The following is a 19,629-nucleotide window of genomic DNA, read 5'->3' on the forward strand; positions in this document are numbered from 1 at the left end:
GCACTGCAGAGGAGCACAGGAGCAGGGGACAATGCTGCTTGGTCCTGGGCACTACCCAGCGTGCTGAGCATGCCACCCTCACTGTAGTTCATCACACATGGTAGAAAGCACCCTCCTGCCTCCCGCAGCATCACTTCAGGAGCCAAACAAAACCTGCTTAAAACCTGGGTTATGACTTTCAATAAACAACAACCTGGACCCCCCAAATTAATCAATAGGCAGACAAAAGCAAACCCAAGTAGTTCCCAGGTGACTGCAGGAGCCCTTTGACTGCCCTGCCACCCTGCACCAGCCCCAGCCTCCATGCAGGGATCACAGTGTGAGGATGACCCCTGTTACAGCCATCCCTGAGGTTACCTGGCTGCTCAGGGGGACGGTGTAAGAGGGTGCGATGCTCTTGCCCTGTCCTGGCATCGCCAGGTTGCAACCCTAAAGACAAACATATTCTATCATCCAACAACTAGGAAATGACAAGATGGGCAAGAGAGAAGGGGAGGTAACCCCAATCCACCCACATTGGTTGCAAGGGCACCCATGAGCACCGAGAGCTCAAGGGTTGCATTCTTTTCAAGGCACAGAATAAATACCCGTAGGCACAGGTAGCAGGATGTCTGTTCCCATTAAGGCTTTCAGTGAAGCTGAAACGGCAGCTGAAAGCTCCAGGCACTTATTCAAATGGTAAAAAGCAAACCCCGTGTGCACACATTGAGGCTCCCTGCAAGGATTAGTAACAAAATCACATGTAAGCAAAGAGAAAGGCTTCAGCTAAGCTGCTCCACAATATAGTTTATATAGGCAAATGCTTGGGCTGGGTGCCTCGAGTGGTCAGGTGTCGCTTGGGAAAGAGGAGCAGCCTGCAATGGCCAGGCCAGTGCAAACCAAAGCAGAGACCTTCACACATCCCCATCCTGGTACACAGGAAATGCTGCTCCCTCAGCGACAGTAAGAAAAAACCCAAATCCTTTCCTGCCTCACCAAGATACTCATGGAACAGGAGGTCTGATCCATTGCCACTCATGGGAAGACTCACCATATAGCCCACCAAGGCTCCCAGTAAAGTGCTGGGATGTAAATAAGCCACACAAGGGGCACTGAAGGATGCGGCTGTGGCTATGACCTCAGTTCGTGATGGTGACCCCCATATGATCACTGAAGCCAGATTTCTCCTCCTCGCATCCACCCCTGCACCCCTCAGTGCTGCCTCAGGCCCTTCCCAGCACGGTGCTGAGCCGCTGCTCACCTTCATCAGGCAACTGCACACCGCAATGGTCTGTACTGGCACCGAGATCCTGGGGCAGCTCCGGTGGGAATCCTCCTTCCGGAACAGACGCTGTGGTGAGCCCGCTCCCCATCACCCCTCATAAAATAACCTAAATGGGCTTCTTGGCCATCCTTATCTGGACCGGAAAGGTTGGTTGGTAAGTTCAATATACACCAAATGTGGTTTGCCTTTAAAGTAATTTGGGGTAAGGGCAAGGCTAGAACGGGGTTTAACGACACCGTGCTTTAGTGCCTGGAAGCACCCTGGAGATAGAAACAAGCTGTGTACATTTAACCACACCATGACAGACTCAGATGCTTTTGCAGCGTCAATAAAACTCTCAACAGCTACACAACATTTTTTTCTGTGTTAATTTAATCATACAAATATTCATTTATACATCAAGGAAAAAGCTTCCTTTATTCCCCCCCTCCATGTGCTATCATAGGACTTCTCCCAGACTCAATGAGGCAACACACCATCCTGTTCTACACATGCACTCTGCCCGGAGAGAACAGACAGGCTGCAGAACCCCCACGCACTCACACACCAAAAGAAATGGAAACACGCAACAGAAACGGAGACACGGGACAGCATGCACCTCTCTGACCACCCAGCTTCGCCCTCCAAACCCCGGAGAGCTCAAACCCAGCACTCCTGAGATGCAGGCAGCACATTCCAGCTCCCCCCATCCCCTCCTCACAGGGCATCGCCAGTTACGGGTTGGTCCTCTAGGGATACTGTGCTCCAGTTTGCCTAGGCTGAGACACTGTGCCTGGGCTGCTGTTGTAAGGTTGTTCCAGCATTATGGTTCCACATAATCCTGCTTGACACCAGGATCCATTCTAGAGGCTATCAGAGATGTTCTGTGCTACCTTTTCCTTTTGGAAGGGCTGGGGCAGTTAAAGAACATCTCCCCCTTTCCCAGGGCTTCAAGACAGATGGGTGTTAATCAGACTGGAGCCAGCTGCAGCCTCTGTCACTGCATCCTCCTGTAGCAGTGGGTACCAGCCTCACTGGGGCAACAGCCTCTTCAACCAGTTCACCACTCTCAACCCATTCAGGACTCCCCCCTATTTCTAACACTCCCGAGCTCTACGTGTGTAACTCACACGGATCAGGGTTATCCAAGCACACGCTTCAGGCTCACCAAAACATTTGTCATTCAGCCCTTTTGGAAAACCAGGCCATTTGGTTCATGTATCTGATGTTAAGACTCCACCAGTTTGAATGCATCAGCCATATAGAAACCAACACAATCACCATGCCCTGAAGTCACCCGGAAAGAGCTTTGCTGAATACACCTCAAACCTCACCTATTTAAAAGCTGGAAACCTGATAGTAAGAGCAATTTCAGTGCTGGCTGCACCACTCCAAAGGACCACAAGAGGTAAAACCACCTTTGGCCTCAGTTTTTACTCGTTAAAACCCAAGGGATAGAGCAACCACTAATTTAAGCATTCTTCCACTGTCACAGCCACAACCTAAACCCTCAAAGCAGCGAGAGCTCAGTGTGACTGCTCGCAGAGATCATACCTGCACACAAGAGTTGCTCACACCTGGTTACCTGGGGAATAGCAGTGATGTGAGCAGCAAAAGGATGCAGATTTCAGCAGCAACTCAGATCTGGCCCTGGCCTTTCTTTACGCCTTCCAGTAAGTGACCCTGTGCAGAATGAGTATGCCTTCTGAGTGGGAAAACACACACTACTTGGGGTACATGCAAGGGTTTCTTCAAGAAGAGGAAAATTCAGCCTAAGGAGGAGGACAGCAACATGAATGTGGCAGCCATGACCTATGGAAGAAGCATGCATGGCTGGGAGCAGAAAGCCAGCATGAGAGTATCAAGAGTTCAAGGGTCTCCCAAATGCCTCAGCTGACACAAGGCAAAGGTTGCAGCACCAGCTACAACACAATCCTCACACCACCCCCCTGGCTTCCACTACACACCTGATAAAAGGGGCTAGTAAAGATAAAGAATTGCCTTGTCACTTGGACAAACAGTCTCCAGTGGTTTAGACACCTCCAGAAGGGAAGTGGCAGCACTGCAGGAGGTGTGATGGTCAGGTCACTGTTGATACCTTCAGAGCTTGTTGCACAAGCCACCTGCTTGGAAAGGAAGGGATCACAGAAAGAATCCATTTACCCATTCGATGCTATAGTGATGGAAATAATTCCCTAAACTGAATGCTACTGAGATAACCAAAGGCAAAATGATGTTAGAGAACAAGAACCAAACACTACAGCTGCACTGAGCAGTGCAGCACCACCTTCCACAGGATCGCTCTGGATCTTAACAACCACCCAGCTCTAGCAAGGTGCCAAGACAGACCCCCAGACTGCAAGTGTCAATGGCCAGCAGTCCAAACCCTGCAGTGCCTCTCTCATGCCTTTCTCACACTGTGCTTGTTTCTCCCTTCAAGCACATTACTGATGGGAGATTTTGGGTAACGGTGACCTTGAACAACTGAACCTCTGAAATACAAACCAGAGCTATCACCCAATTCTTCCTCTATTGGATACAAGGAAGGTTCCTCTAGAATGTCCTCCACAACATCCACCTGCATACAGAAAAATAAAGAGAGCACTTGCTAGCTGCAATGAAAATGAATGCCCCATTCAAAGGTAACTAAGGAAACACAACTAGTCAAGGGCAATCAGTGTAAAGACACGTACCATGCAGCAAGCCCATGTTCTACTCCAACAAGCAGAACAAGGGTCTCCACTGGAAAGATCTGTAAGAAGGTAGTGGGGGCTTTGCATATTACTGTTACCTTTGGCAGGTGGCTGTTGCAGCTATGTTCATGTTTCTGAGTAAGACCTCATTCCCAATCCACAACCGGAGGAAGTTACACTGAAGGAACAGCAGAACAACCTGAACCATCAGAGGAGCCATTCCTTCTCTAATACTAAGCCCTGGAGATCCCATTTTGAAGGTAAGAACCTCAATGATGCTCTAAGCCAGGATGCTAAAGGCAAATGAATACAAGGTGACAGAGTGGAATCCAGCTGGTGATGCATTCAAAGCCACAAACCGTTAGCCTTTAAGCTAGTATTTTATCACAGGATAAAAGAATGCAAACTTATACCCTATGAAAGAGAGATGGGACATTCAAAATTAAAAGGACATGACCTTTGTAAAGCTTTGCAACTACCACCAAGTGAATTACAGCTACAGAGAGGGACTTCCCTCTTGGCATAAGACTTGATACGTTTGCTTGATTGCTCTAGGCCCAGCTACTGCACATCAAGAGCTAACAAAAAGGTATTTTACAATGCTAACCACATAGGACAGCTCTGGATCTTTAATCTGTTTCTTATTAATATCGGTGGTATCTGTGTGTATTTCATGTACAAGGGGAAGGGAAATGAGCTCTCCATGTCATGCTGGAAGCCCCAGAGTCTCTCTGATTTTGACCTCAAGACCTGGTCTTCAGCAGGGTTTCCAAGGCCACGCAGCACAACTTAACTCACAGCAACAGCCAAACCCAAAAAGAAATACAAGGAATTAAAAAGCTTGGTAACTAAACCCAGCAGCTGATATTAAAAACACAGAGCCGGGCGCAGGCCCAACCTGCCATGAAAAAAACATCTGACAAAGGAAATCACTGCACGAACCCCAGAAGACGCGAAGCAAATTCCATTCAGGAGCAAGTCATAAACACGAGGGTTCCATACAAACACACGCTGTCCCTTACTTGAGAAAAGAACAAGAAACAAACAGAAATGAAACATTTGCTCAAACTACAACCGCTCTGTAGGCAACACATTTTAAGATGGCTTTTCCATAGTCATTTGTTTAAGCTTCTCTTTAAGCTCCCTAATTACGTGTGAGAATGATTGCTAAAAAACCCAAACAAACCATGGTGTTGGTATAGTTTCTTTCTCATAGCATTGAACAACACTCCTGAAACTCAGCATTCACACATGCATACTTAGACTTCGTATTTTCCTCTGGAAACAGCTAGTCTTAAGTTACTGAGTTTTAAGTTACTTAAGTTTTCTTCGTTATCCAGAACATGGAGGAGGAGAAGGGGGGTGTCCACGCTGTGTCTGCCACGTGAATTCCCCTCCCTCCTCCCCAAAGTCAGTCCTTTGTTAAATTCTCCTCTTGTCGATACCCGTTTTGTTTTTGTGGTTTAAGACTGTCCGAAGGGATAAGGACCGTGGAAACCCTGAAAGAAAGTTGGAGACATAATCAATTTCACCAGGCAAGAAATAAAACACTGAGCATCCCATCCCAGTACTTCCAAATCAAATGCAACCCTTTACCCACAACACGACCTCTGGTGTTCAGCCTTAAGACACACTTGAAGCTGATCTCTTGCGATGTCATCCTATCCACTTACCTCTTTCAGTGCTACTGGGCCACAAAGTAACTTGTATTTTCTACAACAGAGCAAAATAATCCCTTATAGATGCTACAATACCTGTGAGGCCAAGAACTGCAGTTTCCCAAGTCTCTTCTAAAGGTTACAACAAACAGTGAAGTAAGAGGCTGTAACTGGTGGGAAAGCCCCACAACTGCCACTTTTGCTCTCTCAAGGTAACAAAATACATTTTCCTCAAGTGAAAAATCAATCACATTTAACCAAAGAAACCAAGACGCTTACTAGAGAATCCATTTTTACATCCTAGAGTGAGTCACCTAAGCAACAGATTTAGTAACAGGTTTCAAATGAACAGGAACTTCTTTCTGCAGTTCCTGTTGTTTGAATCAGCTATCCAGGGTTTCATCAGGAAGCAAAAGAAAGTGACCAACAGGGAGGTAAGAGATTTCCTGAGTCACAGGGATATGAAGTTTGTCATAATGATGATGGTACAAGCCACACATATAATCCTCCTGTAAGGTCCAGACAAGCACTCAGGTCAGAAGTGAGATGAGTATCATTACATTTCACTGTCAAAGGTAGAAGATCATTATCCAAATGCTTTTTTAAACACAGTGCAGCTTCTTTCCAGCACGCTGATGAGTTAAGACAACCGAGAGCCTGATTAGCACAAAGCCATCACTCGTCTTGAAGTGAAGCTCTAACCTCAAGCCTTCAGCATTTTGCCTTTAATGTGGCAAATTTCAAAGGAAACAGCAATTCCTGCACATTCTTTTATGACTGTAACATCATTGCATAAGCCACAGAGCCATGAAGCAATGAGTCTAACATGACTTGTATAAAGCATCAACTTCATTACTTTAAGCCCCCAAAACCCCAAGTTCAAGACCTCTGTTGTGTATCTATGTTATAAAGGAAGGAAGTGCTCTAAGAGGCCTGTAATGTTGCTGTAGGTGAGAAAAACTTAGCTCTTTAGGATACACCAGGTGGCAAAATGCAAGACAATGGTGACATGAAGCATCTATCGGCAGGTTTCAAAATTCAACCCAGAGACAGAAGGGCATCTCACAGACTGCATGGGAAGTATAGAAGACTGGAAACTTGGAAATTACTGTTTGCAGACATGAATACCTGGAAAACCAAACACACTTCTACCCTAGGAACAGGCTGTACTCTGAGTTTGTAAAGCAAGCTTTTCAGAAGACAACTTCTAAGAGATTCCAAGACAAAAATCCACCTTGGAAAGGAGAAACTCCTGCCAAAACAGAGACTGAGATACTCAATCTGAAAAACACAGTCATCACTGAAACAATGGGGAGAAGAGGAACATTAAAGTAATGTGAAGAGGTGCACACCCCCCCCCCAAAGGACATAGAAGGAAAACAAGGTTATAAGCAAGATCCTAAGCAGTCGCACTCAAAGAGGTTAAGCTATTGTACTTACTGCTCAACAGCAGAAAACCAGGGTTTGTTGTCCATTACCTGTACAGACATACTTGCAAGAATTTGCTTTATCTTTCAGTTTCCTGCACACCAGGCTCTGCCTGCAGGTACTGACAGGCAGGCGCTGCTCCAGCTGCTCCCTGGACCTCTCGGGCACTTCAGCTTATGAGCAAGGCACCACCTTGCTCATTTAAACTGTGCACACCTAAGCCAAGCCATCTGCATTTCCCCATGACATAACAGCAGTGACACAGTTCAGCAGTACACAGTATGGTCTTCACCTTAGCCACAGTTCACAAGTCTTGCTGTATGCAGAGACTCTGCCATTAACGTTGTTTTCAGGGAAACCCTCTGGATCTTCAGATACTGTTTTCTGTAGCATCCAATTTAAAACACTACAATTATGCTATTTGTGTTAAACAAAACCAGAATTTAGCTCACCTTCAGTCAGATGATCAAGTACATCCATCTCTGCACCACTGGCTACACTGCACTTAACAGGCTGACATCTCTAGGTGAACTTCCCATGAGCAACTCCAGAACAGTCCCACAATCTGTGACCAAGGTCAGCGTTTCCTGATATAATTAGTTTCACCAAGAAGAAAGAGCCCAAAGTCTTTGCTCTTGAGATTGCCACTTCACTGCATTTCACTTACCCATGAGATTTATTAGTGTATATGAGAATGTACAAAAGCAAGAAACTTATTTCTTTTAAGATCAAGCCTAGACTTGGTTTAACATCAGACCCCGAGCAAGAAACTCTTACTCTACTTTGTGAAATGAGAATACTCCTTTCTCAGGAAGATACAAGCTGCCTGCAAAGCACTTGTTTCCCATTAAATGTATCCAACATGCAGTGCAATGTTGGCACCTGAAAACTTCAGTTACTGCTGTAATGCAAATACCAAACTCCATTATACGACATTTTCAAGAATATGTCCCTTGTAGGCAATATTTTACATCACAAACATGCAAAGATAATTCTGCAGAAATTGCAGTTTTTCTGAGTTCGTTTATCTGAAGAATTATTCACACTATTTTTGGCAAATTCCCTTCTAGTCTCAAAATGAATCATTGTCTTTATGAAAAGCTCAGCTGCAGCTTTGCAAATTGACTTTCATGTCTTCCAGTATCATCCACAGAAGTAATTGCTAACTTGCTAGTGAGAGCACACTGGCTGTTCATGCAAGTAAGCGTGTGAGACCAGAGGACCACATTTTCCTTCAAGGAAAGACTCTACATGAAAATCATTGGTATAAATTATCATTTGACTTCTGCATCTAGAATGGAACGGAGTCGTTTTGGAAAGTTAAAGGCCTTTGTAAATACTGAGCTCTTTAAGTGAAGGCAACTGTGCTAGAAATAAAATGAAGTTAATCTTTCATAAAGCAGCACAACACAGGCTTTCAAACAGCTATCTTTATTTCACCTTTGTGACCGAGTCAAGATCAAGAAAAGGTACACTTCCAGAGAGACAGGAGGTTCTGATGCACAGCTGCGAAGCGATACAGGAGTCTCCCAGTGCACACTGACAGCAGGATCAGACAACGCTACAAGTCCCCGTTTCCTCAGCACCTCCTGGGCTGCTCCTACTCAGTGCTTCTCCAAACTACACAGAGTTCTCGTAGCCAGCTTGTGTAAACTGAACAGACAGGAGAACAGAGGCTTGAGCACTTTCATTGTGTTTATTCCATGCACGCTGCGCACACATGGCATGGGCCACCAGGAAGGTAAGAACTTTCTCACAGTGCAGCCACTGACAGGGCTGGTGTAGATGCAGAGCTGATGAAGTACATGAGGGCTCAAGTACATGATTAAGTTACCATGCAACAACTTAGCTCTTGTAACTCAATGGCGTGCTTTTAGTCTGCAGAGATAAAGTAACAGGGAAACTGTAGGCCTGCAATGGAGCAAAGTTAAGCTAAAACCAGATTATCTCACATTTCCCACAGCCCAGACGCACAGGGACTGCTGGTGTTTGCGGATGAGCTAACATGCAACATCCAAACACATTAGTCTTTCACCAGATAAGCAAACCAGCTCATGCAACATCAGTTTAGCCTGCAGATGCTAAGGAGCAGCGTGGCTGTCAAGGAGTAGCTACAGTAGATTTGAGTCCAATGCTCTCCTACTTTGTTCTAGATTAATTTAACCATGTGGTAACGATCCACTTTGAAGCCCAGATACCAGGATGGAAGGAACTTCTGATCTACATGTATGCAAACACTTCTGGGGCATCTTCCTTACCCACAAATACAGTTCAGTATTCATATAGTTCTCAGTGAGAAGAATCCTGTCTAAAGTTTAGAGGTACTAAAAATACATACCAATTGGAGTGCCCTGGTTTGGAGGAAGCATGCATATAGAAGCAGCAGCCACTTTTAAACTCAGAGGGAGGAAGCCAGTTGAAGGCTCTAAGTATAGAGATGGTTTTTCCCTTTACATATAGAAAGCTGTCAAGTATGGATCAGAGTTCAGCTCCACACAGAATGAAGGGAAATGGAGAGCATAAATACAGCAGGAAAAAAGGTGCTGAGATTTTTAATTTTGTGAACTGCAAATGTGCTTGTATTTCACTGGGCTCTTAATAGTGTGAGTAATGAAGAGATTAATACCAGACAAGCAGCAGAACGCTCTTTGCTATGGCAGTGACTATACATGTTGTTCTCTATGGGCAAATCTTTGCAGAATCAGAACTTCTATGTGCAGTTTCTTGCATTACACAGAAAGCAGAGGTTCCTCAATTCATATGGGCAACTTTTATATATATATATATGTATATATTTAATATACACGTGACGCAGTACAATCCAAATGTCAGTATATGGCTATCCACCTCAGACCTTTTTAGGTATTTAAACCTGTACGTTTCTTTCTTTAGTTAAGAAATTTAACTCTAATTCCCCAGGCACTGTAAGACTGCATCTTGCACTTTTAATGTAAAAGACTGTCACAAGAGAGCAGCAGTGACCTCAACAGTGTTGCTATGAGACAGGAGCAAGTAAATAGAAGCTATATTCGCCTCATCTCTCTCGAGAATACAGAGAGAAACCGATTGCCAGAAAGGAGAATAAAATACCCATGCATGGGTATATCTGGACTCTAATACAGCTCATCCCTACCCTGAGATAAGCATCCTATCCTGCGCTTAAGCACATCTTTAGTTCTAAGAACATGCAAAAACTCCACTGGGACTAGATATGACAACATGCTCAAAGCAATGCTGGGAACACAGAACCTGATCTAGCAATACTGGGAACACAGAACCTGATCTACCACCTTACAGCAGTTGACTTAAGGGAAGTGGAGTGAGCCCAGGGAAGGTGTGCACTACAGCAGGAATAAAGATCACATTTGGTTTGTTTCAACCAGATCACAGTTTTCATCTTACCTGCTTACAGGGAATTCAATTCTTGGGTTTTGTGTTTTGTGTGGGGTTTTTTCTCCTAGGCGAGCACACAAGCTATGTGCTTTACACGCTGCTGGATAAAAGCATTTTGAATGCTTCCACGTGTGAAACGTTGATACACTTGTCTAATCCAGCAGCAGATGGCATGTCACTGTCACTAAGATCCTGACTCCGATGGGGAATTTGAGAGGACAAGTCACACCTGCTCAGTTGCACCAGAAGGAGAACTGACACAGGCAAAGTCTGGCAACTTCTGGTGTGTTTTACAGCTGCAGACGCCAGAAGCTGTAGTTTTAGCTCAAAGATCTCATGCAACTGCATGATTGGGGTACTCCATGATCTCTTGGCAGGGAGAAGCCTCCACAGTGATCTGAGAAATATTTAAGCACTTATATTACTTCTAAATATGGGACATAGTACCTTCTGAACACCTTAGCTGGACCTTACCCATTCCCACTACTGTATCTCACCAGGGACTCACTCCATTCTCTGGGTACATGAAAGCAGACAAACACTGGAGGTCCTGCTGAAGATCACCAGAATCCAGGAATCCCAGCATGCAACTACAGAACCAACCCATAGGACTCTCTATCTGCTCCAAGAACTTGAAACAAAGCCTTTCACATCAATATTCAATCACAGGACAACAGCTTCAAAAGTAGTTTTCTTTGTCCCTCTCAAGCAGCAAAGAACAGGTAAAGTCTCCAAGGAAGTGGGGAAGATGGGTCAAATACTGCTTTTCCTAACAGGTACTGGAATACCATCTGCTCAGGAGGTTTAATACTTCTTACATCACTTCCAATAAGCCCTTTCCCACTGAAATGGTACCTGCAGCTAGCATACTGCTTGCACATTATAGGAGTATTGCTTGCACATTATAGGAGAACTGCTTGCACATTATAGGGTACTGCTTGCACATTATAGGGTACTGCTTGCACATTATACCTTCTTTGGAAAAGAAAGAAGATAGAAGTATGTTCTTTCCCAGCTTGCAGGAGGCAGCAAGTGATGGTGCCAGACCCCAGCCAGGGAACAACTGAAATGACACCAAGTATGTAGGGTGTCAAACCTACTCAAACATGTTCACTACGGAAGCAGGATCGTACCAAGATGAATATTAAGTCTGTGGCAGAATGCCTCCTGCCCTGGACAGGAAGGGCAAGGATGGAACAGGACTCTGATCTTCAGGCCTACCTTAATAATGGCTTCCAAAGGAAAACCTAACTTGTTTTATTATGGTATAAACAAAAACACTGGAGCAGAGAAAAAACCCTCAAGTATCAATGAACTTTCACATACCCCACCCCATCTTCAAAAAGGACCATAAGGTTATCCCTTGTCAAGCAAGCAAAACCCAAGATGTGTACTTTTTATCTCAGATAATCCACCTCAAATCCACCCAAGAAACCTCCCAAAAAACATCTGGAAGTAAAAAAGGGGGGGGGGGGGGGGCGGGGGTTTGAGAAGTAGGGAGAAAGGCCACCTATTACCTATTCTGCATCTGAGGTTAGGTTATAATGGCTCACATCTCAAAGAGTACTGCTCAGGAGCTTTGGGTTACCAGCTAAAGCAGCTTACTTCAATTTATGACATCCTCTCTGGTAGTGCTTCACTCTCCTTTCTGGCTTTCCCTTTCCAGAGTACAGCTGATCTTTGCTATGGCCTCTGCACCTCCAATAACTATCAGTTTCTTGTACCTATGTTCTTAGAAAAGACAAAGCATCTACTCCCCAGCTGGGAGTCTGTTGGGATGCTTTACCTCCTGGTGCTCAAAGCACTCTCCTCTCACTAGGAAGGGTAAGGATATATATTACAGGGAGAGACCTAGTGAAAACTGAAGGCCATGTTACTGCCAAAACCCCACATCTGGGAATTCTACAAGGGAACTGTCTCAGAAGTGTATTAGCAGTTCCACATCTCTCCACCTGCAAGTGTATATCAACTACGAAGCAACTGCCAAGCTCTGCACTCAGAAAACAGGCAAGGGAAAAAAGCCATCTCCAGCCTAAAGCTGACCTCCAAAAATGAAATTAAACCCAGGATTTCAGGTCTGAAAGGCTTCAGTAAGTCCACTATGTCACCAAAGCTGTACTTAGAAACTGATTTTTGTTTCCATCAGCTGATACACAGAGCTGTTACCAATCATTGCTGGGATATGTAGGACAGAGCCACAGAGCAGCATTCCCCACCTGAAGCACTGGAGAGAAAGCGTATGCAGAGAAGATGTATCAGCATGTAGGCGGCCTCTGCAGTCAGAGGATGGCCTGTCCCTTCTGGGAACACTGCTGTCCACCAAGCAACTGCTATGAAGACTTTCAGTCCCTCCTAACTCAGGTTGGATTGGAACTGACAGGTAAAGGCTTTATTTCTCAATCATTTCCTAAGCCATCCATTCCACTTCCACTGAGCAGAGCCTTGAAGCAGGAACCAGTTCAGCTTTTAGCAATTTATGTTTGGGGTGCAAAACACAAGAAGGGCAATTGGAAGTCTGTCACACAGTTCATCCCACACATGCCATCAGTAAAAAATGCATAGCCCTGGTGCAAAGTAGGTCACTAAAATATGATCCACTGGTAGAGGACAGGCAGTTCATCCAGTTAGGAACTAAAGTGCTGTAGGTGAACTAACATTAGGGCTTTATTAATTCATTCAGCAACCAAGTGTTATTGTCCTACACAGACTGCTTAAAGTACAGTAAAGCATTTTAAAAGGATTTTAAAAATCAAACTAGTTTGACATACGACAGTACACACCTACACATACTGGCTGCATCAACAGGTGGATTCTGAATTGTAAATAATCCTGCAAGTCATTTTTCACACACAAGCAAATAAAAACAGTCAAAATATCACTCAGACTCATATAGCATCCACCAAGCAAGCTTTTGAGAGAGATTCAAAGGAAAGATAATTTAAAAGTCACCTACAATTATAACAAGACAAGGACACAGACAGGAACAGTCCTTTAATTGACTGTTCCTGACAGGTAGCTTCTGGGCTCAAAATGCTGAGCTCTGTAGTCTCCCCACACCATCTTAAAAGAAGTTACCTGGTTAAGCTCAGGTTTGGGGAGGGTGGTTATCTTTTGTCTTTTCCAAATGATGTAAAACTCAGGAGCACATCTAGAGAGATATTTTGACTTATTTGCACACGCAACTGGAGCAGGCTCCAGCCACTAATAGTTACAGCACCCAGACAAGATTATATAAACTTTAAGAAGGACTTGAAGCAGAAACAAGAAGGTGGATCTAGTAGAGTCTATCAGAGGCAAAAAAAAAAGGTTTAACATAATATGAGGACTTGGCAGAGTCAGTCAAATTCAAAACCTTCCTTAGCAGGTCTGGCAGAAGCAGAAGGGAAGGGCTTTGCAGTTTGTAACGAAGAGCTATTACATACATCAGTCTCATCACCTACCCATTCTCCTGTTCTCCCAGGGCACCTACCTCACTGTATGTCACTACCGACAAGTTGTTCGAGTGACTGCTGGGGGAGAGATTTACAGAGTTTTGTGACAGTCCATTCTGATCTTGTTCGATTTGGTCAGGAGGAGGCCCCCATGTGTTTTTGCTGATTGTACCTAGCTCGGAACCCCCAGGGTCTTTTAGGTTGTTTTCATCTGGTTGCCTGTTCTTCTGTGGAGAGGCGAATGGGTTAAAGTTTCCTTCTACCTTGCGATGCGGTTGTGTGTTGAACTCTGTTTCAAAGGATGACAGCTGCTGTGTTACACCCAGAAGTCCTCCAACTTCCACGCTGAGGATCACCCAGATGACATCTGTGGAAAAAAGAAAAGACACTCCGGTTGTCACTAGATGGAGTTAATGAAGAGGAAGAAGGAGAATAACAGAACATGAATTCCAACCTTTACAGAGACAAGAAAAACCTCACCATTTAAAGTACATTTTAATGTAACACTGGAAGCACTGCTTAAACACTAATGTAGTGTCTAATCTTTCCAGAAAACCAGGCAAGTTTTACTCCTACTGAACTTCCATGAACCAGCTAGGAACATAAAAAAACAAAGCAACACGACGAGTTTAAGCTCCATGCTTCAAATCATCTATATGATGCACTGAAAAATGAAAACCTGAAGTGACTTTATCCAAGGCTATGCAGCAAGACTGAAATGACAGCCAGGAGATATCGCTGCCAATCTTCTACTGTGATGGTAAAGAAAAGGCAATGTTGTTTTTGTTTAGCTTTGAAAGGCTGGGCTATTAACATAAAGCAACAAATGGGTGACTTGGAAGGTAATTATGACTATTTATGATAATTCACTGTAAACCATCTCCACTCCAGTTCCAAAACACTCACGGTAGGTGGGTAAGATACCAAGGCTTGGTAGACAATCACATGAGTTCACAAACTACTGGTTAGAATAAGAAACATATTTGCAGTTCTTACCTAATGCATTTCTCTCTCATGTACACAGATAAGATTGTTATTTTATTTATCATTTCATTTACACTTTATGCAAACATTACAGCCTATTTACACTAATCCATATCTTGGTATGTATCCAAATTCAGCTTTATTATCGTTCTCCCCCCACCCCCCCTTTTTTAGCACCTCTCCATTAAATGTGCTCTGGTATTGTTTTGCTGCACAGTGGAGGAGAATAAAAAAGAACAGCAGCCATACCTTATCGCATCTCAGCAGGTCTGGTAAGAGCACCTCACGTCACATGTAATTCATAGAATCACGGAATGGTGTGGGTTGGAAAGGGCCTTAAAGCTCTTCCAGTTCCAACCCGCCATGGGCAGGGACACCTTCCACTAGAGTAGGATGCTCCAAATCCCGTCCAATCTGGCCTTGAACACTGCCAGGGATGGAGCAGCCACAGCTTCTCTTTGCACCCTGTGCCAGCGCCTCAGCACCCTCACAGTAAACATTTCTTCTTAATATCAAATCTAAGCCTACTCTCAGTTCACAGCTGTCGCCCCATGTCCCATCCTTACACGACCGTACGAAAAGTCCCTCTCCAGTTGTTTCCAGGTTTTCTGCAGCCAAGCGCAGGCTGCTGTTGGCTGAATAACACTGCCCCCGGCGGCCCGGGGAGGAGCCAGCAGGTACGTCCGCTGTTGGGATTTACCCCCGTGGCTTCTCAAGCAGCACTAACTCCTTGAAGCTCCCCTTTACAGGCCCACGCTCATCAGTTCTCATTTACGACCCAATCCCAGTCGCTGAGATTCCACCTTCCAGGAACGGCAGGACCCTGCGATCTGCGGGATGCGGCCCCGCGGCGCCCCCTGCTGTAAGCTGCGGTACCACCGGCGGTCCCGCGGCGCCCCCTGCTGTCCGCTGCGGTACCACCGGCGGCCCCGCGGTGTCCCCCTGCTGCCAGCCCCGGGGCCGTGCCGGTAGGAAAACCCAGCGAGCGAGGGGTCCGGGAGCCGGCAGGGCCTCAGCAGCGCTGGGGCTCAGCCTCTGGGGCTGTAACCAGCATAAAAGCAATTAACGGGGAGGGCCTCTTCATTAGGGACTGTAGTGATAGGACAAGGGGTGATGTTCAAACTGAAACACGGGAAATTCAGGTGAGATGTAAAGAAGTGCATCACTGTGAGGGTGGTGAGGTGCTGGAATGGATTGCCCAAGGAAGTTGTGAATGCTCCATCCCTGCCAGTGTTCAAGGCCAGGCTGGATGAAGTCTTAGGTGTCACGGTTTAGTGCAAGGTGTCCCTGCCCATGGCAGGGGGGTTGGAACTGGATGGATGATCTTGAGGTCCTTTCCAACCCCAACTATTCTATGATTCTATAATCATATTGCAGAGAAGGGCAGCTGTGACTCTACGCTCAGCAGCCCGAGGGATTCACATTTGTAGGTCATTGTCTTTTAAAATGTGCAACTTGAGGAGGTTTAGGAAGATCTCAAACTGTCAGGAGCTGGGAAAACCTCAGCTTTAATTTAATAACACACCAGCTGAACAAGCTGCATGGAGGAATTCAGGCTCGTTCTTCAGGGACAAGTTCCATCCACTTTTGACACCAGAGTCATACATTTACTGACGATTCTGCCAAAACCCTGAGCACAGAGTTATTTTTGACTCCAAGTGCCAACATCTCTCACTCAAACCTGTGTAATTTGGGATACTCCCAACTGCCAAAACAGACATAAAGATGTTCTCAGTTTAAACTAGAGCTGGCTCAAAGAGACTGAACAACTCCACATGAATGAGGATGGCGATGGCCTGGGCTGAGAAACCAGGAAAAATACCAGAAAGTAGTTTTAAACACAGAAAAAATGGGTCACAGTAGATGCATCAAATTCCTGTATTGAAACCTGGATCCTGACTTCTCAAATGAGGCTTTCTCCACTTTATCCCTGTATGTAGCCCAATGCTCAGTGCTGGGAAACTGGGAAAGAATCCTGACAAAGACCAACTGGGAAAGAGTCTCCAGGAGAACTGTGTGAGGAAGCCCCTCCTGTTTTTCAGAGCTTGGTGTAATCTGCAATTTGTTCCAGTGGTTAGAAACCAGTCCCAGGCTGAGACAACAAAGCAACTCTCTCGATGTTTCCTCTATTCTCTTTACTATATTTAGCCTCAGAGCTGGCAGACCTCTGCTTTCACCATTTGGTTATCAGGAGAGTGCCTGCAAGGGGCCAGGAGTGTCCATGTTATCTGCGAGGGGAATGTCACAAAGGAGAGCTGGAAAAGGGATCACTCACCTCCGTAATAGAGTCCCGTGGCAGTGCACATCCGCCACTGTCCCTGATACATTCCTGCTGTGCTGGGGCTGCACATCTGAACACTGACGTCTGCAATCTCCTGGGGCTCCAGGGACCTGACCATCACCATGTTCACGTGGCCAAACTGGTCTCCCCCAACATACTTCAGGCAAACCCCTGGGGGCCATGCCTCTGTCCCTGGGATTAAACAGAAGAAAGAATTACTGACGGGGCACCTGCAAATGCTTTATATCTGTTAAAGACTGGATGAAACATGCTTATTACAAGTTATGCAATTGGTGAACCAGCAAAGGAACACCAAGACACACATCACCAGCAATGAGTACTAAAGAATACAGTTGTCAGGCAAGGCTTAACTGGTCCAGTTAGAGAGCAGCAGGACAATTTATAGTTCTATTTGAACAACCTCTACATCCTATTTACACAGAAAAATTCTCAATGTCCCAGTGTAACAGCTGCAAGAAAATCAACATAGCCAACATGTATGTGTATTGTACCAACGCTAGAGACAAAGGTGGGCTCCCCCCACTTCTTTCTGCCTCCCTACATGTAGCTCCCAAGAGACATCAACGTAGGTGTTATTAATACAAAGTGCTGGAAACATTCTTTCAGGGATTAATTCTTTTCTAAGCCCATTGGCAGCCTCAGGAGGAGCCAACAGTTTGAACTATAATTAAAGAACTGGTACTACCCTCTAAATGGCTTTATTTCCTTTCTTGTAGCAACCCTTCTCTCAGCCTTGTGCAAAGGTGAAAAGGCTGTGAACATGGGATTTCTTTGTGGAGATGAATGTTTGGACTGCGGATCGTGGGACCAACAATGTGACCTGGCAATGTGCAGAGATGCAGGAAGCAGTTCCACACACAGGCACAGCCATCTCCACCAAACATAACAAGTATTGGGGCAGACACAAAGTGCTTGTCTGATTCCTGAAAAAACAGTTTAGCCAAATTTTCTTATGCTGCTTCTCCAGTAATGACTTCACTAAAGCAATGACTTGGAGAATAATTTCTGCTCAGTTGAGGTCAATGGAAACAACAACGGAAAGCCTGAACCACCAGGGAGCTCCGAACCACTCTGTCTCATTCGAGATGAGGATGGTGGATGCTGATCTGACCTTATGCTACCTCAAAGAGCATCCTCTGCAACAGCTTGCCTGCTAATTTAATCCCTGTGGATACTTCAGTAAAGACATGGCGGGGACTGGTTTTCTGGTCAAGTCCTTATTTGTGCAACTCACAATCTAGCAGTAAAAGAGTGATGAGAACAAGTCCAGTAGGATATCAAGAGCAGGGGATATATCACTACAGTTGGAAACAGCACTGAGATAGGGAGCTCTGTGAAAAGAGAAGGTTGAGTGACAAGCTGACCTCAGACTCTGGTGTGCAGGAGTATGAAGTCTCATCTGGAAAGGCTGGCAGCCCAGCAACACAGCTTAGTTTAAATAATTGATGTGATTTTTATCGGGTTTAATGGCTTTAGGCTTGCAAGGTGCCTAGAACACTTCAACTGATAAGCCCCATAAAATGGAATTATGATTATGTCATTCTATTGCAGGACACTCATCTTTCAGGAGATGATAAATTGTAGTAGATACCCTGCAGAGCCGGCAGCTGTTGGGAGTAGAGTGGGAAAAGGAAATAAGTCTGTTAAATCCTGCTGCTCTTCCAGCAATGGGTCCACTATATAAACTGGTCATTTGGCAGAAAAGCCAAACACCATCCTGAAAGGTATCGGAGCAGGGTATTGGTTTTTAGTAACACATCTGAACACCTGACTGAATCTAGCTTACTGCTTGCACACCTAAAACTGACAATCTCTCATTGCTCTGCTTGTCATACTCATCATGCACCGAACGCTTCGGTGACACATGCCTCAGGTATTCTGTGTTCTAAAACTGAAGTCATTTAATCAAGGGTTCCTGCAGAGCTGTTAAAAACCTGGCTTTGCTTCAGTTATCTACCTAACAAGCAGATATCATCTGGAAACACTATAGGTCTTTGATTCTATACCTTAATTAAGCAAACAAAAAAAGGTTTTAAAATGCTACAGTTCACCTTAAACTGCAGTTGTAACACAGTTTGTGAAGTTGCATTTAACTAAAACATGCCTCAACAGCATGGTTTTAACAAGATCTGGCCTCCAGCACCACTATTAAAGAGTACAGATGTACATTTTAAGAAGTCAGGCTTTAACACACACAGAAGCCAAAACAAATGCTGGCTCTGCCAGGAACTCAGATGTCAAGATTAACTCCCTTTCCTCCTTTTAGAAGGCCCATGGATTTCAGCAGGTCAATCCAGGAACAATGAAACATTGCCTGAACTAGGATGTTAAATTAAGGCGGAATTTGCATGCAGTAAAGAGTACATCAGAGGAAAACAAGAGGAAGGAGTCAGAAAGAAGCAAGGTATGGTTGTAGTCATACCACATGCTAATGAAGATACTAATAGGAGAAACAAGACCTGTCAAACTTACTACATTTGTATTTGAGGCAGCTGTG

At 45.0% G+C, this 19,629-nt stretch overlaps 1 protein-coding gene across 2 annotated transcripts in view; it reads right to left on the reverse strand.

Moving 5' to 3' along the window:
* Nucleotides 1-5,016: 5,016 nt before the first annotated feature.
* Nucleotides 5,017-19,629, reverse strand: part of ILRUN (inflammation and lipid regulator with UBA-like and NBR1-like domains) — a 30,843-nt gene continuing 16,230 nt past the window's right edge. Inside the window, exons 3-5 of one of the 2 annotated variants that reach the window (XM_005142824.4) lie at nucleotides 17,106-17,303; nucleotides 13,885-14,213; nucleotides 5,017-5,435 (exon numbers count right to left, since the gene is read on the reverse strand). In XM_005142824.4, the coding sequence (XP_005142881.1) occupies nucleotides 5,400-5,435; nucleotides 13,885-14,213; nucleotides 17,106-17,303 (563 nt within the window). In that variant the 3' untranslated portion in view covers nucleotides 5,017-5,399. Of the gene's footprint in view, nucleotides 5,436-8,434; nucleotides 8,676-13,884; nucleotides 14,214-17,105; nucleotides 17,304-19,629 lie in introns of those variants that run through there. The other variant, XM_031043505.2, reaches the window with a different exon arrangement.

The sequence above is a fragment of the Melopsittacus undulatus genome, chromosome 16 (genome assembly GCF_012275295.1).
Source record: "Melopsittacus undulatus isolate bMelUnd1 chromosome 16, bMelUnd1.mat.Z, whole genome shotgun sequence".
Classification (NCBI taxonomy): domain Eukaryota; kingdom Metazoa; phylum Chordata; class Aves; order Psittaciformes; family Psittaculidae; genus Melopsittacus; species Melopsittacus undulatus.